General features: G+C 37.5%; 1 protein-coding gene across 1 annotated transcript; it reads right to left on the bottom strand.

Moving 5' to 3' along the window:
* Positions 1-304: 304 nt before the first annotated feature.
* gucy2ca (guanylate cyclase 2Ca) lies at positions 305-22,956 on the bottom strand. Its single transcript, XM_058653376.1, has 27 exons — positions 22,346-22,956; positions 20,485-20,597; positions 19,886-19,953; positions 19,568-19,786; positions 19,362-19,480; positions 18,863-18,962; positions 18,660-18,771; positions 18,419-18,563; positions 17,545-17,630; positions 17,316-17,433; positions 17,074-17,155; positions 16,178-16,271; positions 15,888-15,950; positions 15,690-15,761; positions 15,492-15,596; positions 15,032-15,118; positions 14,745-14,877; positions 14,513-14,650; positions 14,171-14,259; positions 13,984-14,075; positions 13,104-13,262; positions 11,991-12,183; positions 11,334-11,508; positions 2,080-2,178; positions 1,901-1,995; positions 1,734-1,810; positions 305-1,301 (listed from the first exon to the last, which is right to left on the bottom strand). The coding sequence occupies exons 1-27, from the start codon at positions 22,608-22,610 to the stop codon at positions 1,094-1,096; spliced, it is 3,306 nt and encodes a 1,101-aa protein (XP_058509359.1). The 5' UTR covers positions 22,611-22,956; the 3' UTR covers positions 305-1,093.
* Positions 22,957-25,310: the final 2,354 nt, after the last annotated feature.

Raw genomic sequence — 25,310 nt, 5'->3', positions numbered from 1 at the left:
TTAACTGATCTACACTTCAGCCTTGTATGGTTTGATTCTCATGTCACCCGTCATGCTCATGACGTTTCCTGTGACGACACTCTGACCAATCAGTGGATGGCAGTATGTCAATGTTACACATGGCTCAGCTCACTTGGAACCTCGTAAGAGCAGGTACTAAAAAAAGTACCAGGTACTAAGTCTTTTTCTCACTTTTTCTTGTTAAAATGTTTTGATGTACATGTTTATAGTCGACAATATTACCATGTGAAACTGTGCATAGTTTAATGCAGGCTTATATTTGCTGTAAAGTTAACAACTCATGTCATATTTCAAACGTCATTTAATAAAACACATAACAACAATAATCACAGAAACATTTGTGATGTTCTGAAAACTAGGTAGCATGGTTGTGACGTTAAACAATAACATTCTTGACAAGTAATATGAGGATATAGTTTCACTGTCCTTGCAGCAGAAAAGGCTATTTACACGGTAAATAATCTTGACAAACCTTCTCAATCAGCGAGCTCACAACTGGTGACATCTAAATATGAACAGAGAACTTTTCCCAGGAAAGTCAAAAAGAGAACATTTAATATCTTTCTTTGATATGTGGAAGCTGTGGTTTGTTAGTGGCTCTTAAAGGAAAAGTCCTGCCGAAAATGTTTTGGGAATTGGTGCCCCCAAGTGGTAATATTGAAAACAAACACAGACAATAATCCTAACCCCTGGTCTGGTCCCCACAGTTTACCTGTTTAGTCATATTCTTTACTCATTCAAATGAATAAAAGATCAAATGCATTGATATAAAGTATGATGTAAAAAGTGTCAGTGCCACACAATAAACGAGGAAGCTTCTTTTCAACCACTGCCTCAACAAATAAAAATAACACCTGATTTTAGCTTGAAGTTTGAGGACTGTTCCTACAGGAGGAGGGTGAGTTGTGGGGGATGTCAGGGGAATTAAAGGTAAATGAATCCTTACACAGGCATGTTTATAATAACATAAGTTCCACCTTTAGCATGCCTGCATGTACCACAGTTGTATGTCAGTCACTTCAACCCCTGGATGAAAAGATCTTCCCAAAGTGAAGTGAAAGTTCATCTGTGATCACAGGTAGGTACTGGGGTTGTCTGTGACTGCCAGGTGGAAGTATTCCGGCTGACCGTCACTCTGCACGCTGCTGCCTCTCTCCCTGTGACGGACTTTGGTAGATAGTGTCTTCCTCTTTTCAAAGCTCTCTCTTCCAGCTCCACGCTTCTCCAGACTGGACACAATCATGTCTGCCAGGTCCTGCTGGAGCCGCTGGAAGTTCTCCCTGAGACGGAACATCGTAATTATTTACGATGGACAGTGGAAGCTACACAATACCAATACCCATATTTCCTGTCTGTTCAACGCCAAACACATTATTGCTGCAGCTTTTTTGAACAGACTTGATGTGACATTCTTTGTGTGCTGCATCTTCATTTAAAAATAGACTACCAGACCTGACTGAGGGAGCATTTGTGTAGATACAGCAGCATCACCTGGACGGGCAGGGGGCAAGAATATAGAATATATTTCTTAAACTTTCTGTGGGAACTTCTGTGTGTTTTTAGCCATACTCCAACCTGTTTGAGAATGGTTTGAATCTAACAGACATTTATGTATATTTAAAACTTATGCAGCGGTTTTAAAGTAGGCGCTATTCAGCACAAGGAGTGTGTTGGACTTGACAAAAGGAAGTGTTTAGAGTAAATCTACTCACGCTGTTGGTGGTGTAGGCAGGTTGTATTTTCCTCCCGTCACCCCCGTTAACCAGTATGTCATCTCTTTACCTTTACCCTGTGAGTCATTTACACACGCACAGGAAATTAAACCACTCGCAGCACAGTTTGTACAAGTAAATAAATAGTCAAATCCAACCAAACTCACCTTCAGGTATGTCTCGCCTCGCTTTTCATATTCAAACTTGCAGTCAGTCCTCTGTAGGATTCTGATGGTGGACTGGCTGACATGAATTCTCAGAGCTAGAAAGACACCAAACTCAGAAGATCAGGCTTACTTTACCTTATCTGTGAGTATTTAGTCTGTGAGTGTGTGCTATCTCTTACGCAGGCCTGTGGACTCCATGCGTGAGGCCGTGTTGACTGTATCACCAAAAAGACAGTAGCGAGGCATCTTGTTCCCCACTACTCCTGCCGCACACGGTCCTACACACAAACACACACAAACACTTAAGATACCTGATTTAAGTTTTCTTAAAGTCCTACTTTCTCTATTTTCTCAACTCTGGTCAAAACACAGCTAAACTGAACATTTGTTGGGGTGTGATTTATTATTAGTGCCTGCTCCTGCAATGCATTCTACAGAGAACTCCCAAGTATGTCATCAAAATGCGAAAAAAAAGTCTTACTTTAATATGTCATCAAAAATGTGACAAAAAAGTCATACTTTAGTAAGTGGTCCAAAATGTGACAAAAAAACCATAGGTTAGTATGTCGTCCAAAATGTGACAAAAAAGTCATACTATAGTATGTCGTCCAAAATTGGTCAAAAAAGTCATACTATAGTATGGTGTCCAAAATGTGACAAAAAAGTCATAGGTTAGTATGTCGTCCAAAATGTGACAAAAAAGCCATAGGTTAGTATGTCGTCCAAAATGTGACAAAAAAGTCATAGGTTAGTATGTCGTCCAAAATGCGACAAAAAAGTCATACTATAGTATGGTGTCCAAAATTGTTCAAAAAGTCATACTATAGTATGTCGTCCAAAATGTGACAAAAAAGTCATGGGTTAGTATGTCGTCCAAAATGTGACAAAAAAGTCATAGGTAAGTATGTCGTCCAAAATGTGACAAAAAAGTCATAGGTTAGTATGTCGTCCAAAATGCGACAAAAAAGTCATACTATAGTATGGTGTCCTAAATGCGACAAAAAAGTCATACTATAGTATGGTGTCCAAAATTGTTCAAAAAGTCATACTATAGGATGTCGTCCAAAATTGGTCAAAAAAGTCATACTATAGTATGTCGTCCAAAATGTGACAAAAAAGTCATAGGTTAGTATGTCGTCCAAAATTGGTCAAAAAAGTCATACTATAGTATGTCGTCCAAAATGTGACAAAAAAGTCATAGGTTAGTATGTCGTCCAAAATGCGACAAAAAAGTCATACTATAGTATGGTGTCCAAAATTGTTCAAAAAGTCATACTATAGGATGTCGTCCAAAATTGGTCAAAAAAGTCATACTATAGTATGTCGTCCAAAATGTGACAAAAAAGTCATAGGTTAGTATGTCGTCCAAAATGTGACAAAAAAGTCATAGGTTAGTATGTCGTCCAAAATGTGACAAAAAAAGTCATAGGTTAGTATGTCGTCCAAAATGTGACAAAAAAGTCATAGGTTAGTATGTCGTCCAAAATGTGACAAAAAAGTCATAGGTTAGTATGTCGTCCAAAATGTGCCAAAAAGTCATAGGTTAGTATGTCGTCCAAAATGTGACAAAAAAGTCTTAGGTTAGTATGTCGTCCAAAATGTGACAAAAAGTCATAGGTTAGTATGTCGTCCAAAATGTGACAAAAAAGCCATAGGTTAGTATGTCATCAAAAACGTGACAAAAAAGTCATAGTATAGTATGTCGTCCAAAATGCAACAAAAAAGTCATAGGTTAGTATGTCGTCCAAAATGTGACAAAAAAGTCATAGGTTAGTATGTCGGCCAAAATGCGACAAAAAAATCATACTATAGTATGTCGTCCAAAATTGGTCAAAAAAGTCATACTATAGTATGGTGTCCAAAATGTGACAAAAAAGTCATAGGTTAGTATGTCGTCAAAAATGTGACAAAAAAGTCATAGGTTAGTATGTCGTCCAAAATGCGACAAAAAAGTCATACTATAGTATGGTGTCCTAAATGCGACAAAAAAGTCATACTATAGTATGGTGTCCAAAATTGTTCAAAAAGTCATACTATAGGATGTCGTCCAAAATTGGTCAAAAAAGTCATACTATAGTATGTCGTCCAAAATGTGACAAAAAAGTCATAGGTTAGTATGTCGTCCAAAATTGGTCAAAAAAGTCATACTATAGTATGTCGTCCAAAATGTGACAAAAAAGTCATAGGTTAGTATGTCGTCCAAAATGCGACAAAAAAGTCATACTATAGTATGGTGTCCAAAATTGTTCAAAAAGTCATACTATAGGATGTTGTCCAAAATTGGTCAAAAAAGTCATACTATAGTATGTCGTCCAAAATGTGACAAAAAAGTCATAGGTGAGTATGTCGTCCAAAATGTGACAAAAAAGTCATAGGTTAGTATGTCGTCCAAAATGTGACAAAAAAGCCATAGGTTAGTATGTCGTCCAAAATGTGACAAAAAAGTCATACTATAGTATGTCGTCCAAAATGTGACAAAAAAGTCATAGGTTAGTATGTCGACTAAAATTACTCTTGGCTATTTTGGTATGTCTATCTATCTATCTATCTATCTTGGTATGTCGTCCAAAAAAGTCATACTATAGTATGTCGTCCAAAATGTGACAAAAAAGCCATAGGTGAGTATGTCGTCCAAAATGTGACAAAAAAGTCATAGGTTAGTATGTCGTCCAAAATGCGACAAAAAAGTCATACTATAGTATGGTGTCCAAAATCAGTCAAAAAAGTCATACTATAGTATGTCGTCCAAAATGTGACAAAAAAGTCATATGTTAGTATGTCGGCCAAAATGCGACAAAAAAGTCATACTATATAGTATGTCGTCCAAAATTGGTCAAAAAAGTCATACTATAGTATGGTGTCCAAAATGTGACAAAAAAGTCATAGGTTAGTATGTCGTCCAAAATGTGACAAAAAAGTCATAGGTTAGTATGTCGTCCAAAATGTGACAAAAAAGTCATAGGTCAGTATGTCGACTAAAATTACTCTTGGCTATTTTGGTATGTCTATCTATCTATCTATCTATCTTGGTATGTCGTCCAAAATGCGACAAAAAAGTCATACTATAGTATGTCGTCCAAAATGTGACAAAAAAGCCATAGGTTAGTATGTCGTCCAAAATGTGACAAAAAAGTCATAGGTTAGTATGTCGTCCAAAATGCGACAAAAAAGTCATACTATAGTATGGTGTCCAAAATCAGTCAAAAAAGTCATATTATAGTATGTCGTCCAAAATGTGACAAAAAAGTCATAGGTTAGTATGTCGGCCAAAATGCGACAAAAAAGTCATACTATAGTATGTCGTCCAAAATTGGTCAAAAAAGTCGTACTATAGTATGGTGTCCAAAATGTGACAAAAAAGTCATAGGTTAGTATGTCGTCAAAAATGTGACAAAAAAGTCATAGGTTAGTATGTCGTCCAAAATGCGACAAAAAAGTCATACTATAGTATGGTGTCCTAAATGCGACAAAAAAGTCATACTATAGTATGGTGTCCAAAATTGTTCAAAAAGTCATACTATATATGATGTCGTCCAAAATTGGTCAAAAAAGTCATACTATAGTATGTCGTCCAAAATGTGACAAAAAAGTCATAGGTTAGTATGTCGTCCAAAATTGGTCAAAAAAGTCATACTATAGTATGGTGTCCAAAATGTGACAAAAAAGTCATAGGTTAGTATGTCGTCCAAAATGTGACAAAAAAGCCATAGGTTAGTATGTCGGCCAAAATGCGACAAAAAAGTCATACTATAGTATGTCGTCCAAAATGCAACAAAAAAGTCATAGGTTAGTATGTCGTCCAAAATGTGACAAAAAAGTCATACTATAGTATGTCGTCCAAAATTGGTCAAAAAAGTCATACTATAGTATGGTGTCCAAAATGTGACAAAAAAGTCATAGGTTAGTATGTCGTCAAAAATGTGACAAAAAAGTCATAGGTTAGTATGTCGTCCAAAATGCGACAAAAAAGTCATACTATAGTATGGTGTCCTAAATGCGACAAAAAAGTCATACTATAGTATGGTGTCCAAAATTGTTCAAAAAGTCATACTATAGGATGTCGTCCAAAATTGGTCAAAAAAGTCATAATATAGTATGTCGTCCAAAATGTGACAAAAAAGTCATAGGTTAGTATGTCGTCCAAAATGTGACAAAAAAGTCATAGGTTAGTATGTCGTCCAAAATGTGACAAAAAAGCCATAGGTTAGTATGTCGTCCAAAATGTGACAAAAAAGTCATACTATAGTATGTCGTCCAAAATGTGACAAAAAAGTCATAGGTTAGTATGTCGACTAAAATTACTCTTGGCTATTTTGGTATGTCTATCTATCTATCTATCTATCTTGGTATGTCGTCCAAAAAAGTCATACTATAGTATGTCGTCCAAAATGTGACAAAAAAGCCATAGGTGAGTATGTCGTCCAAAATGTGACAAAAAAGTCATAGGTTAGTATGTCGTCCAAAATGCGACAAAAAAGCCATAGGTTAGTATGTCGTCCAAAATGTGACAAAGAAGTCATAGGTTAGTATGTCGTCCAAAATGTGACAAAAAAGTCATACTATAGTATGTCGTCCAAAATGTGACAAAAAAGTCATAGGTTAGTATGTCGACTAAAATTACTCTTGGCTATTTTGGTATGTCTATCTATCTATCTATCTATCTTGGTATGTCGTCCAAAAAAGTCATACTATAGTATGTCGTCCAAAATGTGACAAAAAAGCCATAGGTGAGTATGTCGTCCAAAATGTGACAAAAAAGTCATAGGTTAGTATGTCGTCCAAAATGCGACAAAAAAGCCATAGGTTAGTATGTCGTCCAAAATGTGACAAAGAAGTCATAGGTTAGTATGTCGTCCAAAATGCGACAAAAAAGTCATAGGTTAGTATGTCGTCCAAAATGCGACAAAAAAGTCATAGGTTAGTATGTCGTCCAAAATGCGACAAAAAAGTCATAGTATAGTATGTCGTCCAAAATGCGACAAAAAAGTCATACTATAGTATGGTGTCCTAAATTGGTCAAAAAGTCATACTATAGTATGTCGTCCAAAATGTGACAAAAATGTCACACTTTAGAATGTCATCCAAAATGTGACAAAAAAGTCATAGGTTAGTATGTCGTCCAAAATGTGACAAAAAAGTCATACTATAGTATGGTGTCCTAAATTGGTCAAAAAAGTCATAGTATGTCGTCCAAAATGACCTAACGGTTTAATAGTTACTATCAAGAGTGGGATTTGAACCAGTGCTCACTAGAGGATACCAACGTTAAGGCAGCGTGATATACCACTCAGCCAACCGATAGGGGAGTAAATGTTGACACACATTTATCGTCACAAGAAACACAATGTTGTCCAAAATTGGTCAAAAAAGTCATAGTATAGCATGTCGTCCAAAATTGGTCAAAAAAGTCATTGTATAGTATGTCCTTAAAAATGCGACAAAAAAAACATAGGTTAGTATGTAGTCCAAATTGCGACAAAAAAGTCATACTATAGTATGGTGTCCTAAATGCGACAAAAAAGTCATACTATAGTATGGTGTCCAAAATTGTTCAAAAAGTCATACTATAGGATGTCGTCCAAAATTGGTCAAAAAAGTCATAATATAGTATGTCGTCCAAAATGTGACAAAAAAGTCATAGGTTAGTATGTCGTCCAAAATGTGACAAAAAAGTCATAGGTTAGTATGTCGTCCAAAATGTGACAAAGAAGTCATAGGTTAGTATGTCGTCCAAAATGTGACAAAAAAGTCATACTATAGTATGTCGTCCAAAATGTGACAAAAAAGTCATAGGTTAGTATGTCGACTAAAATTACTCTTGGCTATTTTGGTATGTCTATCTATCTATCTATCTATCTTGGTATGTCGTCCAAAAAAGTCATACTATAGTATGTCGTCCAAAATGTGACAAAAAAGCCATAGGTGAGTATGTCGTCCAAAATGTGACAAAAAAGCCATAGGTGAGTATGTCGTCCAAAATGTGACAAAAAAGTCATAGGTTAGTATGTCGTCCAAAATGCGACAAAAAAGCCATAGGTTAGTATGTCGTCCAAAATGTGACAAAAAAGTCATAGGTTAGTATGTCGTCCAAAATGTGACAAAGAAGTCATAGGTTAGTATGTCGTCCAAAATGTGACAAAAAGTCATAGGTTAGTATGTCGTCCAAAATGTGACAAAAAAGTCTTAGGTTAGTATGTCGTCCAAAATGTGACAAAAAGTCATAGGTTAGTATGTCGTCCAAAATGTGACAAAAAAGTCTTAGGTTAGTATGTCGTCCAAAATGCGACAAAAAAGCCATAGGTGAGTATGTCGTCCAAAATGTGACAAAAAAGTCATAGGTTAGTATGTCGTCCAAAATGCGACAAAAAAGTCATACTATAGTATGGTGTCCAAAATCAGTCAAAAAAGTCATACTATAGTATGTCGTCCAAAATGTGACAAAAAAGTCATAGGTTAGTATGTCGTCCAAAATGTGACAAAAAAGTCATAGGTTAGTATGTCGTCCAAAATGTGACAAAGAAGTCATAGGTTAGTATGTCGTCCAAAATGTGACAAAAAGTCATAGGTTAGTATGTCGTCCAAAATGTGACAAAAAAGTCTTAGGTTAGTATGTCGTCCAAAATGTGACAAAAAGTCATAGGTTAGTATGTCGTCCAAAATGTGACAAAAAAGTCTTAGGTGAGTATGTCGTCCAAAATGTGACAAAAAGTCATAGGTTAGTATGTCGTCCAAAATGTGACAAAAAAGCCATAGGTTAGTATGTCATCAAAAACGTGACAAAAAAGTCATAGTATAGTATGTCGTCCAAAATGCAACAAAAAAGTCATAGGTTAGTATGTCGTCCAAAATGTGACAAAAAAGTCATAGGTTAGTATGTCGTCCAAAATTGGTCAAAAAAGTCATACTATAGTATGGTGTCCAAAATGTGACAAAAAAGTCATAGGTTAGTATGTCGTCAAAAATGTGACAAAAAAGTCATAGGTTAGTATGTCGTCCAAAATGCGACAAAAAAGTCATACTATAGTATGTCGTCCAAAATGTGACAAAAAAGTCATAGGTTAGTATGTCGTCCAAAATGTGACAAAAAAGTCATAGGTTAGTATGTCGTCCAAAATGTGACAAAAAAGCCATAGGTTAGTATGTTGTCCAAAATGTGACAAAAAAGTCATAGGTTAGTATGTCGTCCAAAATATGACAAAAAAGTCATACTATAGTATGGTGTCCAAAATGTGACAAAAAAGTCATAGGTTAGTATGTCGTCCAAAATGTGACAAAAAGTCATAGGTTAGTATGTCGTCCAAAATGTGACAAAAAAGTCATAGGTTAGTATGTCGTCCAAAATGTGACAAAAAAGTCATAGGTTAGTATGTCGTCCAAAATGCGACAAAAAAGTCATAGGTTAGTATGTCGTACAAAATGTGACAAAAAAGTCATAGGTTAGTATGTCGTCCAAAATGTGACAAAAAAGTCATAGGTTAGTATGTCGTCCAAAATGTGACAAAAAGTCATAGGTTAGTATATTGTCCAAAATGTGACAAAAATGTCAAAGGTTAGTATGTCGTCCAAAATCAGTCAAAAAAGTCATAGTATAGTATGTCGTCCAAAATCAGTCAAAAAAGTCATAATATAGTTATGTCGTCCAAATATGACAGAAAAGTCATACTTTAGTATAGTATGTCGTCCAAAGTCAGTCAAAAAAGTCATACTATAGTATGTCGTCCAAAATCTGTTAAAAAAGTCATACTATAGTATGTCGTCCAAAATCAGTCAAAAAAGTCATAGTACAGTATGTCGTCCAAAATCAGTTAAAAAAGTCATACTATAGTGTGTCGTCCAAAATCAGTCGAAAAAGTCATAGTATAGTATGTCGTCCAAAATCAGTCAAAATAGTCATAGTATGTCGTCCAAAGTGACTCCAACACATATCAAGATTGCAGAGAGCACTTGTTGCATCTAGGACTTGAACCCCGATCTTTAGTTTCAAAGGCAATAGTACTAACCACTACACCAACCGTGTGGACCTAAATTTTAGTATGTCCTAAATGACACCACAACACCACGGTAACCAAAAAAAGTCATAGTGTAGTATGACGTCCAAAATCAGTCAAAAAAGTCATAGTATAGTATGTCGTCCAAAACTTGACAAATGAGTCATAGGTTAGTATGTAGTCCAAAATTTGAAATAAAGTCATAGTTTAATATGCCATCAAAAATTTGATAAAGTCATACTTTAGTATTTTGTCTAAAATGAGACAAAACGTCATAGGTTAGTATGTTGTCCAAAATTTGACAAAAAAGTCATACTTTAGTATTTGGTCCAAAATTGTACAAAAATGTCATGGTTTAGGATGTCGTCTAAAATGTGACAAAAACGTTATAGGTTAGTATGTAGTCCTTAATGTGAAAAAAAGTCATACTTTACTATGTCGTCCAAAATGTGACAAAACGTTATACTTCAGTATGATGTGACAAAAATGTGACACACTCCAGAAAAATAATCAAAAAAATCTCTAAACAAACTCCTCTTCTGCCCACAATATTTCGAAACCTACATAGACAATTTTTACATAAAAATGTTGCTATGGTTGTTGTCTAACCATGTGTGTTGTTTTTCATATGACTTTAAATTTTTCTTAAGATCACCTAATTGCACAGATAGCTACGGTGAAAGCTCGCTTTAACCCCCATATTAAAGTTTTCTAAAAATCAAGATGAGGGTGATTTTAAAATTGTAATTTCTCTGTCAATTCACACTAATTTTTCACAAATTCACATGTGGGAGCTCCTGAAAGCCTCCTGACCATCACAAACATCAACTCACAAAAATGTAATCTCTATCATCGACCATTCTTGAAATATGACACATTTAAACATGCTGCTTTCTCTGTTTCTCATTGGGTTTGGACAGTTAGGCACAGGTGTAGTATGAGGGGGAGTGGAGGAATTATGGGGGAAAGTTGTAAAGGTTGATTCCACCAAAATACCACTTTGTCTGAATACTTCAAGTTTTAAAGGTTCAATCCACCCAAAATCGGCAGGAGGAAGTAGGCACGATCAAAATTTTGGCGCGGAATTTTCTAGTTGGTCATTATTATTCTGCCACTTGATGTCAGTCACATGATTAAGAAAGAAGAAAAACTGAATTATCAGCTTGGTTTAGGTCTTTTACTGTTTGTCATTGCCAACAAGTTTCTTATTACTTTTAACTGAAAACATTAGTAATTGTAAGTTCTGTCAACACACCCTCCCTTCAATTTCTGAAACACACTGTTCTCAGTAGGTAAGAAACAAAGAAAGGAAGGTAAAGTAAAGGAAAAAACAATAGATTTTTAGATAGATAAATTAAAGTAAAGTCCAGATGACAAGAAGGTGTGCATTTATATGATATGATAATCTGATTATTGAATAATATGCAATCATTAATTTGTTTTACCTGAATGTACACCAATACGGATCCACAGAGGGATGCCAGGCAGGTGCTGCAACTCAAAGGTCCCCACAAATGCCAGGATGTCCAGAGCCATGTGTGCGATGTCCACTGCATGCCTGTTGCCATTGCGTTTGGGCAAACCTGACGCAACCATATATGCATCTCCTATAGTCTCAACCTGAGAGATAATGTATTGACCAAATCATTATCTGCTATTGCAAAAGAAAATAAATAACCACATCGACATCTACCTCCAAGAAATACAGTACAAATGAATTACAATCGTAGACTCGTTCCAAGTTCAGTTGAGTTCAATTCAGTTTTATCTTTCTGTAGCACAGGCCATGCTATGTACAGACTCATGTAACATATGTAATAAAAGCTATAATGGAAGTCAGTAAAAGGCATTTAATGACATACCCTCACAGTGTTTATGATATACTGTATCAGCAGAACATGGACAGACAATTCTTGAGATATGGCCAAATATAGGTGTTAGGTGTTAGGTCACAATAAACTTCACCTTCAACCTCTGACCAAAATCTGATAATTTCAAACGAACACTTGAACCAGATGAAAAAGATCCGTAAAATATCTCATTCGTCAGAGTTTGATGGACTGACTAACGTCCAACACTCGTGTGCATGTGTGGAACAGTACCTTATAGACATCATGGTGGTCCAAGATGCTGTCAAAGTTCTTGTAGATGTCGTTGAGCATGTCAACCACCTCCATGGGCGTACTGTAGTGGCAAAGGGTGGTGAATCCCACAATATCACTGAAATAGACAGTCACCTCCTCAAACAGCTCTGGCTCCACTCTGCCCGTCTCCTTCAGTGAACGCACCACTGGACTGAGGAGATGCAAAGAGAGGGTAAAAACCTGATTTATTCACAGCTTCCAGGGTTTAAATCTGCTGTCTGATACTAAGGGAATATTACATATACAGGTAAATAACAAATAACGGTAAAGGGGAACAAGAACATCATTCTAATAGGAAAACATTGTCGTGACATTGTCATGAAAGGAAGATATGATTTTATTGGGTTTTTTATTTTTACTCATGTTTTTCCTCAGATTGAGAGATTGAGACTCACGAACAATTTATTATTATTTATGTTATGTTCATGTGTGTCTTTACTCTGTTGGCTATTTTTACCTGACACACTGCATCCAACCTCAGCACATTTTATTGTATAGTTGATACAGTGATGGTTGTTTATGTGTCCTCACACATTTTTAAAATGGCATATTTGCCTGGGTTTTTTATGACACAATACTTATTATGACCTTTTTGCAACAAATACTGCAAAAAATGAATAAAAATGACACTAGTCAAGTCAAGTCAAAACTAAAAACAATGAACAATCCAAAACTATTATACCCTTACATACTGTATATACACATAATGTTTGAGTGTTTCTAATGTTGCTTATAATGCCTGGACTTGGTAAACTCAAAAATGCCCATGGCCAAGGGCAAAGGGAACTTGGCTTGTAACCAGAGTGTTGCCAGAGTGTTGCCAGTGGGGAGTGGGGAGTTTTGTAACCAGAGTGTTGCCCTTTTTTGACCTTGCCAGGTCAAAAAAGGGCTGGGATACGGTACCCATCCTTGGCTGCACGCCACTCCTAATTCTAGGAAGGTTTCTAGTAAAGGATGGGTTAAATGCAGAGAAGTCATTTCCCCTTCGGGACTGATAAAGGACAAAGACACCACGTTCATCCACTGTGGACCTTAAAACAAGTCGCTACATGTGCAGCAGCATAAACCCACCGGGGAAGCAGCATGAAGTTTAGGTGATCAGCTCTGTCCCTCTCTGCTTTGTATAAGGAGGTTCTCTCCTCCACCAGATGCTCCAGAGTCCTCGAGTAGTTCTGCAGACGACGGATGAGATTGTCCATGTACGTCTCGGTGGCTTGGTTGTGTAGGTTACTGAGGAAACACAAGTGTCATAAACAACACTGTTCATGTCATGTATTTACAGTATTTAGCCATAATGCAGAGAGAAAAGTGTTGCTTTAAATGTATTCGGTCATAGCAAGAAGGATTTCATACCCTTAAAATGCAATAAAAACTGAAATCTGTAATTTCCTAATTTACTTAAGCCTTTATTTTACAGATAAAAGTTAAATTAAAAAGTTGAGACAGGGACTTTTACCACCGGGTCATCTTTTCTTTTAATTACATTTTTTAATTGTTGTATACTTGCCACTGCTCGACACAGTCCGCTGTCATCATTGTCGGACTCTTATCATCATGATATAAAGTATCATGATGGTTTCTGATGTAACATTGACTGAGGGCTCGATGTTCACATAAATTCAGCATAGATGGTGAAATACTTTAAATTGTTTTTGGAATCTTGCTCTATTGTCTTGAACTTAGGGTCAATTCTTTCCTGACGTTTGGCACGACCTTCGACCTGCCCTTGCTTGCAAAGATTCATTGTGTAATCATGTCAGTATAGCAAGAGTCACATTCTATTTTTTATTTTTACATATTTACAAAAAACAATTAGGTTTGTCATTGAAAACAGTGAATAGCTTTTCTTTGCACTTCTTTGTGTCTGTTAAATAAAGTGAGTGATTCAGAAAACTATTTGTTTGATTTGATTTATGCCTGTGAGTATGTTACAGAAACGACTGAAACGTACCTGAAAATCTTACCCAGCGCCACTTCTATTCTTTTAAAATCTGGCCTCCGTTCTGGGTCTTCTTCCCAGCAGTTTTTTATTAGCACATACAACTGTGTACACAACACAAACGCAGACACAGACAGAATCAGAGGCACCCTGTCTCACTGTAAGTATCCTCCTGAGCTGTTGTTGTTAGCCCTCTTACCTCAATCTCCTGCTCTGATGCGCCTTCAAAGTTGAGGTCAGGCCTAAACACTGTCATGTCACAGGGATACTGCACTCTGTAGAGCTTCTCTGTGGAATCACACCACCAGAGTTTAAAAATGTGGATATGACTGTAAACAGTTTTGTCAAATCCACATCTAAGGAAATAATTATTCAGACAAAAATGATCAATTAAAGAAACATATGAAACTTAAAACACACTACACATACACTGCAGAGAGTGATTAGTATTATTAGAGCAAAGAATAAAACCATGTGTCTCTCACGCACACAGGTGAAATGATTTGTCGTCCATGGTTTTTCAACGGTGTGCAAAATCTACCTGTTGTATTTGAGCAGTGCTGTGTATAAAATGGATCTCGCCTCATCATGATCTCGTGGCCAATAATGGCGTAGCTGTAGACGTCGCCTTTTTGAGACACTCCACCTTTACGAAGATGCTCTGGGGCTGTCCACAAATCTGATGAGGAGAGGAGATGAGAGGCTTAGCCGCTCTCTTTCTCACTGTTCACTAATTACTAATCTGACTCAGTAATCTCAGAAGAAAAACTCACCTCTTCCTGGGCTCAAGATTGTGTGGCAGCCAAAGTCAGTGATCTTGACCACCATGCGGTTGTCAACTACACAGTTGGTGGATTTGAGGCGTCCATGCACCGCAATATTACTGGAGTGGAGATATGACATGCCCTATAGGAGATTAAAAAGGGAGAAAACGCTGTAGTCCCGGACTTTGCTGTGTCATTATGTGTGTGTTTGATATTCACTGGGGAAACATGCAGTCACATTTGAACTTGCAGTCATGAAGTACTGTTAATAAAACTGGAATAAACGTTTCACAAACCTTCGCTATGTCGTACATGACTGATATCTTAAATTCCATATCCATAAATGTTTCGTCTGGGTACGAGATCCTGTCTTTCAGAATGTACTGGGGACAGAAACACATGGATATGTGAAATTAGACAACACACCTGCTCATGCTGTCAGTGTCATACGTGATTGGCTGAGATAGACTGAGCAGTAAAGAACAGTCAATCACTGCGATCCTGATTAGACCTACAGTATGTTTCTCTCTTCTGGCCCTCGACAGTCAGGCATACACACACACAAACACATAAATGATGCACTCACACAAACATACTTATGGGCAGTATTTTCAATAATTGTCAATGAACCCTCGTGAAAGTTGCACACAGGACCTTAGAAGCAAACTAACAAGAAACACGTGGGAACAGAAATAGAACCATCTTGAAATAGTGGTTGGTTTGTCTGCACTGGAGACTGTGGCATTCGGCTCTTACTCTGAGGGAGCCGCGCTGACACAGCTCAAACACCCCAAACAGACCGTACTCAAACTTCACCGTGCCATAGAACTTGGTCAGGTTGTAATAGTCGATCCGCAGCAGCTGAAAAACAAAAACACAAAGAAGGACGACAGGATTAAAACTAGGTCCAAATGTTCCAATGTTGAGATTGGTATAAATATGGAGCTGCCTTACAGTGTTAAGTTCAATCCTCTGGTCCTCAGAGAAGTCCCCATCTGTGTGTTTCAGCTCTTTTAGGATCACTGGCTGAAGAAATGAAAGAAAACACACTCCAACACTGTGCAAAAAGGCTTGACATGAACATTTTATTTATTTTTATTGATTCCCTTTGCACAACTAAATATTGATTGATTGATTTTTTTTTGTTGGTACCTTTTTGTCATAGCATCCTCGATGAGAGAAAAAAGTGCTGTCCTTCCTTTTATCTTCATCAATCTGTTACATACACACACGCAGACAATTTGATTACTCCATTGTTCACACAGCATTTCCTTATAGTATCAACTCAATAGCCTCAAATGTTATTATTCTATAAAGGTTGTTGGTGGACACTTCCTAAAATGATCAGTAACACTTTACAATAGGGCATGCAATGACATACATGACATGACATGATAAAAGTAATGGAACAGAGTAAGCAGTTCGTGCTTGAGGCTGTTTACCTTCAGTGACACCTCCTTCTGATCCAGTGGACCGATCAGGTGAGGGTCAATGTGAGACCACTTCTTCTGCATAAGACGCTCTTTCCTGTTCTGCCTGATGGTATTTCCACACACAAACATGCAAAATGTGCACGCACACACAGAGAGAGAGAGAGTGAGAGAGCGAGAGAATTGACTGCTGTCCCATTCTCCTGTTTTTTGAGTGTTCGCAATTTTCCACTTCTCCTAAAAATCTCTGTACTTTATGACACAATGACAAACCATACGATCATGACAAGAGCATGATGGCATGATTTTACTCTTTTTTTCTACCATTTCTGTGAAACCTAAGCATTATTTTGAGTAGTTAAGCCAGACTATTTCAACCCTTAGAACACAGGGCGTTTTCTGACTCTTTTTTCCATTACTGTGTTTAAACGTATAGTATAGAGGCTATAAGAATATAGAGTTGTGTTTTTTTCAATTTCACCACACCTGAGTACAAAGTGCTCAAAATGTTTAAAATCGGATTGAATTTGTGAAATTTGGAAATGTGTTGCAGTTCAAAGTTCACTTGGCACATTTATTTTGTGACTTCTGCACAATTATCACTACTACTCAAATGAGATTTAAAACAAATCATAACTTTGACTCGACAGCACATAAGAAGACGAATAAAACGCATTTTTTAAAGCCTGAATATGTGACCTATAAACACACACACCCAGGATGTCCATATCAGGAGTTGTGTATTATTCCCATGGCAATTTACCAAGGGTGCACAAGAGGCAAAGATCTGTGCCACGTGAGCAATAAGGGTTAAGCAAAAAGCTGGAAAAAGTGAGAAATCACTTTTAAAGAATATGTCTGTGTATGTACAGTATGTGTGTGTGTGTGTGTGTGTGTCCCATCTCTACCTGTAGAAGATGAGCGCAATGGCTGTCACCACGACGACACTGATACTCAGAACGATTACAATCACGTCCTGCAAACTCAAACCTGGAAGCACACACATGTTGTTGTTACTGTAAGAGTGTCAGCTGGCATACAGACACTGTCATCGTGACATCGTTTTGATTTTGATGTTTTGCTCCCTGCAATTTTCTCAACCTCACAGAAGAAAGCTAAATATGGGCTGATCGATATCAGTGAGTATTACTTTGTGGATTTTCTGGCACGTCATGGGGCAGCACACCGTTTTTCCAAGGCAGGAATGGGTTTTTGTCAACCACATTGGATTCATTCCGCGAGGTATCAAACATCAGCAGTGTTGTATACTGTAGAGAGACACAAATGTTCACCTCTAGAGCGACTCCAGCAAAGTACAAAACATATCTAAATATCTCAAACTCTGACTGTACAACCCACGGAGCGGAGAGTAGCCTCACCTTTTTAGTGACGTGGGATGTGTAGATAATAGAAAAGTTAGCATCTCTGTCACCGTACTCATCAAGCACATAATTTCCTGCCATACCTGCTTTCAGCAGACACACAAACATACACACACACACACACACAACAGAGAGATGACAACGTGAACAATGTAATTAGATTCAGCTAAAAACGATGTTGATATCAGAACAAGTCAATAAAAGGACAATGTTTTGTTTGGTTCATGTTTTGCTTGGTCAATCTAAGGTGAGTGACATCTTCTAAAGTGAACGCTGAAAACACGTTTGGAACCACTTGTCTTTAACCTTTAGAACACAGAGCATTTCAGCTGCTTTTTTTTATTCGTAACATACAGTATATACAGAAGCTATAAAAATGTGTAATATAGAGTGTCTTATAACCTAGATAATCTGATGAAAAAAAACAATTAATTTTGACTATTTTTAACTATATAAACACACCTGAGCAAAAAGTACTCAAAATGTAAAAATGTCTATTACATCTATTTTGTGACTTCTGCACAATTATCGCTACTTTATATCCCTACTAAAAATGCGATAATAAAATGAGTCATAACTTTGACTCAACAGCACATAAGAAGACGGAAAAAAATGCATTTTTTTAAAACTGGAATATGTGACCTATAAACACACACCCCCAGGATGTCCATAGTTGTGTATTATTCCCACTGCAAATTACCAAGGGTGCACCTTGTGAGAGCTAAGGATTAATAACAATATTAATTTACCAAAAAAACCACTTTGTTTGTCTCTTACGTTTTTACCCTCACATAATACCAGCACGTTACAAACTATGTAAACAAGAGACGAAAAGAAAACAGAACAGACATTAAATTAAATGTGTACGTACCGTTAAAGGAGATGTTTCCTAGCGGGTTGTCGCTCAGAGGCACATCATCAGATCCCCTGCTGTGTTGCTGGCTGAGCATTCTCTCTCTGAGCACTTTGCCAAACAGCAGAGTGCCATCATGATACCCAGCCACATAGTCATTGATCTGCACATTAGTTTGGACAGAAAACAGAGACCAAGTCAGACTCTTAAAGCCCAGCTGCTTTGACCAGCACAGTGCTGTTTATGAGTTGCAGCTCACTGTGTTGTTGTATGTCGAGTTTGATCCCATGGTGTAGTTCCTCGGTGGCAGAGTGACCACCAGGACGTCCTGCATCATCTCAGCAGACGTTGAGTTGACATAATAATCAGGACTGGAGGAAGGTAAAAGGTTTCAATGTCAACAGCATTACTTCCACACATTAGACACTATGCTCTCATTTATCCACACACAGTCAGGCTTACTTGTAAATATCAAGGAGAATGAACATGATGTCCTGATGTATTGGCCCCACTTTCTCCTTTATGGAAACAATCTCATCATGGCTCCCACAGAAAATGAAAACTGAAAAGGATAAATGAGTTTTATACCGAGTTTCCAGCACTGTTTCACTGTAACTCATAGCTGAAATCATAGAGCTAAAATGTGTACTACTACTAAAAAATTAAATCTGTAATGTTTTAATCCACTTTACACAACAGCAGTGTTAATGTGATGGACAGATTGCTCTACCAAGACAGAAAAAAAAATGAGACTATAGATGACTATAGATTTACATGTCTTTATTTGAGCCAGCAGCTGTTTCCTGTCACAATTACGACAGTCATCCTATAATGTGTAGGAAAGAATTCACATTATTTGAATGTCACATTCAATTACCAGAAAGGAGCAGGGAGATGTTTTGGCACAAAATTGTAATTTTATGTTCTTTATTTTCTAATACACCAACATTAAAATACCCACTGTTGCTGTGCCTTTTCGTAGAGGTGAGCGCGTCCTTCAGCTCGCTCTCACTGCGCAGCATCTCTCTGTTTGTCTGTCTGGCAAAGTTATTCGAGGGCGCTTCCAATGCATTAATGTACCTGCGGAGGCAAAGCAAACCAAATGGCACATGCTGGATGACACTCTAATGAAGCTTAAGTGGTCACCTACAGCCTGTGTTGGCTCACCAGAAGCAGTCCTCAGTCGCATTGATGGACTTCTTGTAGATATAGACATTCGTCCATTTTGTCTTGAATGCCAATGGTTGCTCCATAAATTTAATGAAAAAGTCTGAGATCTTTCGCGCTGGAGGCAGAATTCGAGTCAGTTTGGGTTTATAGTCACACGAGAGACCAAAGCTCCCTGCAGAGATGATGGGGATGCTCAGACTCAGGCCAATTTCTTCACTAAGGCACATAACAAGGGATAAAAAGTCAGCAACAACAACAACAACAACAAAAACAAGCAGTTTTTAAGTGTATGTAGAAAAATGAAGTCATACTCACTCCACTAACTGAAATGTGGCATACGTGCAGGAAGGTCCCAGCATGACGCATCCAATTTCATCATTATCCTGTACATATAATGTGCATCTTATATCTTGTTTTATTCAAATTACAGTATCAACAGTTTTTCTTTTCATATCGTACATATCATTCACACATTGTATTTGTTCAAATTTTATAATATTTTCTATGTTGACTTATTTGAGCATATTTAGGTTGGGCACCATGTTTTTGAAAAGTAACTAAGTAAATAAATTAGTAAAGTAACAAATTACTTTTGAAAATAAGTAAAGTAAAGTAACTGGATTACTTTCTTGGAGAAGTAATCAGTTACTAATTACTATTTCCAAGTAATCTGACCAACACTGTTAAACACACACCCCCAGGATGTCCAGTTGTGTATTATTCCCACGGCAAATTACCAATGGGTTAGACTAAGGGTTAAATTGTGTCACGGGGACGTTATTCTTCTGTTATTGCTTTGGGAACAACCTAAACAAGTCTTAATTTACATGAGGTTTTTGTGTGCCTTGATAACCACACTGTCATGGAGCAACAGCCTCACTTGTCCTTGTTGCAGCTCAGAGAAGCACACTCACATACAGCCTCTTGAGTATCGCCACCCCCTCACATACGGTGCTCCCACATCCCTGCCGGTTGTACGCGGTGGTGTTGAACCCATAGAAGTTTGCTGTCAGATTGAAGTGTAAATCTTGAGTCAAGGGGGAAAAAAAGATAAGAGTTATTAATATCAGAAATAAAACTTGCTTCTCTGTAATCTAATCTGTGTAATTATTAAATTAAGCAGATTTATTACGTATTTGTCTGAGACTTTTAAAAAAAAAAGGCCAACCGATTAAAAAGAAAGAATAAACTTACAAATAATGCGCTGTGATGAGTTCATAAGTAATGTTTAGAAATGGCTGAAGGGTCTAACCTGAGGCTTGGACCCTATAATGATGCATTAGGGAGCAGACTGTTTAATTATTGCAGTCAGATAGTATAGTACATATTGAAACAGCGAATCAGCTTCTTCTTTTTTCAGGAACATGGATTCTGAGTAACATACGGAACCATTTGATTAAGTAACAAGCTCTTTGTTTTCTTACCTGGATTTATGGGACAAATTTATTACCAATGTCATGTCTGTGTAATCAGGAGAGATTCGCCTTGGGTGATTTTAAGCCTGACTTAGTATGAAAAGTGACTCTGCTAAAAGAGGGTTGATTGACATCTCAACAGCTCTAAATCTTTCTTGTATAAATCTTTTCAGCTGTCAGTATAAGGACAGTAAAATGTAATTTTTCCTGCAACTAAGAAACTTAACTGGCCTTTATTTGAAACAGGTTTCTTTTGGCGGTTTTGTTTCTAGTTCCCTCAGTTTTATATGATGTTCATAGTCTGTAAGATGGACATAGTTTTAAGAAACCCGGAACATTTCAAAAGGCAGATTCTTGTTTGTGCAAGATTATTACAAGAATGTGCACATTTTAAACTGTGCTACCTGTGAGCGCCATCATGCAGTTTGACACAATTCTATTTGCCTTCGTTATGCTCTTTAAAAAAACTTTATTTCACTTTCTTTCTTTACAGGGCTTTTATTGCGAAATACACTCCAAAAGAAACCAGGGAAAACTTGTGATTTTGGAAAATCCAATCCTCAAAGTGTTGGTGATTTTGGTTTGCACTGATGGATGTTACATTATTTTGTTGTCAAAAACCCCCCACAGAATTTAAGCATATATATATATATATCACACATAAAAACTACATTGCTCCTGACAGCATGTGAATTTAACAGGTTAATCCACATCAGAGTCAGAGGGTCGGAGTTAATTAAATCTGTAAACATTTTTACACTCAATGTAAACGTTAGATTTACCTCAAAAATGAACTATCCAGAAAAATTTTAATTGTCCTGAGAACAGAACAAGTAGCATTATTTGTATGCTGTGTCCAGTAATACTATGAGACCTTACTGAGTGTTTGTGTTAAATTACAGGTGTTTTGGAGCTGTAGAATTCCGGTTTACTCCTGTTTGCAGCTGTGTTGCTCTACTCACGCAATGCTGCTTTAGCCTCAGTCTGTCTTGATACAGAGCAAATCACTTCCTGTGCACACCATGTGGCTCAATCGTCAACCAGTCTTATGTGAGCTAAGTAAAGCCATAAGGTTTGGCTGTCTTTATCAGAGCCGTGTCATTTATACATCAGTGATGTTGACATATTCTTACTCAACATAGTGCAGGGAAAAAGCTCCTGCATTCAGCAGCTATTATGTCTGTAGCTCTGTGTTTAATGGTTGTCTGTGAACTGCAGGACCTAAACTCAAAACCTTTCTGACAATTTTTGGAAAACCTCAACGCAGTGTTATGTTTTTTCTTAGCTTTAAATGTGATCAATTGTATTGGCTAGTGTGTGTTTAAAGATTGCATCAAAACAGGAACTTTTTAGTCCATACCATGGCGAATGTTCTCCAGCGTGTCCTTGTGAATAGCATCCTCCACAGCTTCCTGCACAAGTGGCCGACTCCAGTCATACGTGTTGTCCTCCAGCAGTACAACATTAATAATGTATTTGTGTTTGGATGACAAGCAGTCATCTAGCATCTTGTTGGCGGTCACCGCCATTATCAGCACTCCCAGGTAAAGTAAACTGTGCGAGCAGTGCATCTTGAGCCCCGGGATTTTCCTCGTTCCACTAAGAATTCTGTGTCTGCTACACATTTTCTACATGACAAAAATACAAAACTCTGACACTCTCAGGCAAACGCCAGGTGGAAAGTTGCTCTTTACATTTGTCCAACTTAGTAGATCCTCTCCATTTACAATAGTTAAGTCCAAAAACACAAGTGAACAGGGCTCTTCAGTGACTAAGCAGAAGCCACACAGCGACGTGTTTCAATGTCCAGCATCCACAAGAGAAGAAAATCAAATATTGCCCCGAGCAGCTTGTTCTGAGCGCAAAGAAAATGTAGATTGAAAATGAGAAAGGCAGTCTTCACAAACGTTGTTCCACCAGTGCGAGCCTGAGATCAATAATCCCCCACCGTGTTGTAGGCTGGTCTACCTGGCCTCCATGTGTTAATGAACAACTGTTGAATGACAGTTGATTCAGCAGTTAGAGGGAGGGTATAGTGCACAGGAAAGACTCCCACACTCCATCTGATGTGATCACTCCCACAAAAATGCTCTCAGATGAGAATTTATTGTGTTTGTAAACATGCGATTCAAGCCTCATATAACGTCTGCTCTGAATAACATCCGAGATTGTTCTTAAATCTGACCAGATTTTCAGCAACAGCCTCAGATTAAGTGAGTGTTAAGAAAAGAGACCAACTATCTTAAAATAACAAAAGCAGATAAAGTCTATAGTCTTATTATTTGTATACTGGTACAAATAATCGTATGTTGACAGGTGAACATGTGTTTAGAAATATTCTGCCCATTTTTTCCACAATCTAGTATGTAGAGGACGGACAAAGGCTCACAATGTGAGAGGAGCAAAGGTCAAAAGAGGCCATAAAAGTGAAGGCTTATGTGGAGCTGATAAATACTGTCTGCTATAAAAGCAGGGTGGATTAAGTCTATAAAGTCCTGGCCAAGCTGTCGAAACAATGTCACCACAATCCTCACAGTGGGCTGCTACAGTTACTGCTGAGCACATCTTTAACATTTTTATTCATTTTGATCCAGTTATTCAACTGACTGCATTGCAGAGGTGTAAGGAGCACTGACATATTCCACTCAAGTAAAAGTAGCATTATTTTTAACCACACCACACCAAACTTTACTTAAGTACTGGTCTAAAAAGGTACTCAAGTTAAAATAAAAATGTAACTTGTTTAAAATTTACTCAGAGTTAAATTTACTTAGTTACTTTTTTAACAAGGTTCTTTCTGGAACACATTTCACAAGAATTGTTTTTAATTAAAGTTAAACCTTTACAAATCAAAGCTCTAACAAAATAAAATATTTAAACACTTAATGTATCAGTCAACATGGGTCAAAGGTCACACATGCTTCAACTTTCTCACTCACTCAGGGACCTTAATTAGAGCCAATTCCTGTCCATATCATTCACCTGTCCTCATCATTCACCTGTCCTCATCATTCACCTGTCCTCATCATTCACCTGTCCTCATCATTCACCTGTCCTCATCATCATTAAGTCCTTCACTTATTTCGTCTGCCAAGCCCTCAAACACACATAGATTTATGGTAAAAAATTGTTTCATTTGTCAGTGCTTAAATCAAACCTTAATCTGTTAAACGTGTCTATTTTCACTGTGCACATAGTAGTCTTATTCCTAAATCCTAAATCTTGATGGGGTTTTTTCCACTTTTGACGTGAGCTTGCTGTTTGCGTGATAAAAGCGAGACATTTTGTCAGAAAAACATTAACATTAGCATCCGCCCAGAAGCCCTACCACCGAAAACAAACAAGGAACAATGGAATCAAGCTCATTGTTTCAAACTAAATCTCCTGTCTTTTCCAGTACAGTGACTAAGTGACCTAGTTTCCTGCCTGGAACCACCTTGCTGGCTCATAAATGTCTTAAATAAACAAGTGCATACAATATGACGTTGTAATAGCATGGTTGGTAGGGTCACAGCCACTTCTTCCCCCATTAAAGTAAAAAGCCTTTCCGTCCTAACAGACCCCAGTACATTATCAGGCAGAGGAAATAGTAACATCTTAAATATAGCACAACTCATAGTTTTATTGTCTCACTGTGGCTGTTTATTAGCAACTGAAGGCTGTTACCAGTGGCTGTTATTGTCGATCTGACTAAATGGATCCAAATGAGCCCTTTGAGATTAGTTTGATGGTAGATAAGGTTACCTTAATACAGGCCTTCCACTCAACTCACTGAATCGGTGTGAATTAGCACGTAGGACACACACACATCTTGTCTATTGTGGATTTGTTTTGAGTAACAAACACTCTACACAAAGTAGTTTAAATTATAGTGATTAAACACTCGGCCACAAATAAAATGTGTCACTTTAAATTATGACCCTTTGAATTGGAGTGGATGAGACAAATAAGGACAAATGGGCGACAGAGCAGGGGGTCACACCAACAGCCGTTAAATATTCAGGGACAGACAAACATGCGGGGTTGGTTCTCATCTTCTCTGGGGATTTGTTGACAATAGATCTATAAACAAAACAGTTGGATCCTTTGAGTAAAGGTTAAAGCAATATAAGACCCCATCTGCCGGGACTGGAGGGAACATGGGGGCGGACGTCAAAGTCAGATAAAGAAGCAGCATCATAATTACAGAAGCTAATGATTAGTCGATTTATGATTGGTCAGTGATCGCTCTCTGCTGTCTCTCGCCTCGTACCTTTATCAAGTGGCAGTGTACTAATAAAGCAGGCACCTGACTCATATGTTTGTCTTTCAACACAATAAATAGG

Source organism: Solea solea, chromosome 16 (genome assembly GCF_958295425.1).
Source record: "Solea solea chromosome 16, fSolSol10.1, whole genome shotgun sequence".
Lineage (NCBI taxonomy): Eukaryota > Metazoa > Chordata > Actinopteri > Pleuronectiformes > Soleidae > Solea > Solea solea.
The sequence above is the reverse complement of the archived record's forward strand: the minus strand, read 5'-3'. Positions and strand labels throughout refer to the sequence as shown.

Bases quoted from the DNA above. Each gene is read 5' to 3' on its own strand.
- gucy2ca (XM_058653376.1), bottom strand. From the start codon at position 22,610: ATGTGTAGCAGACACAGAATTCTTAGTGGAACGAGGAAAATCCCGGGG. The intron at 16,272-17,073 runs GTAGAGATGGGA...AAATACCATCAG, and splicing joins ATTGCGCTCATCTTCTACAG to GCAGAACAGGAAAGAGCGTC. The intron at 14,260-14,512 runs GTAGATTTTGCA...GTGATTCCACAG, and splicing joins GCACTGCTCAAATACAACAG to AGAAGCTCTACAGAGTGCAG.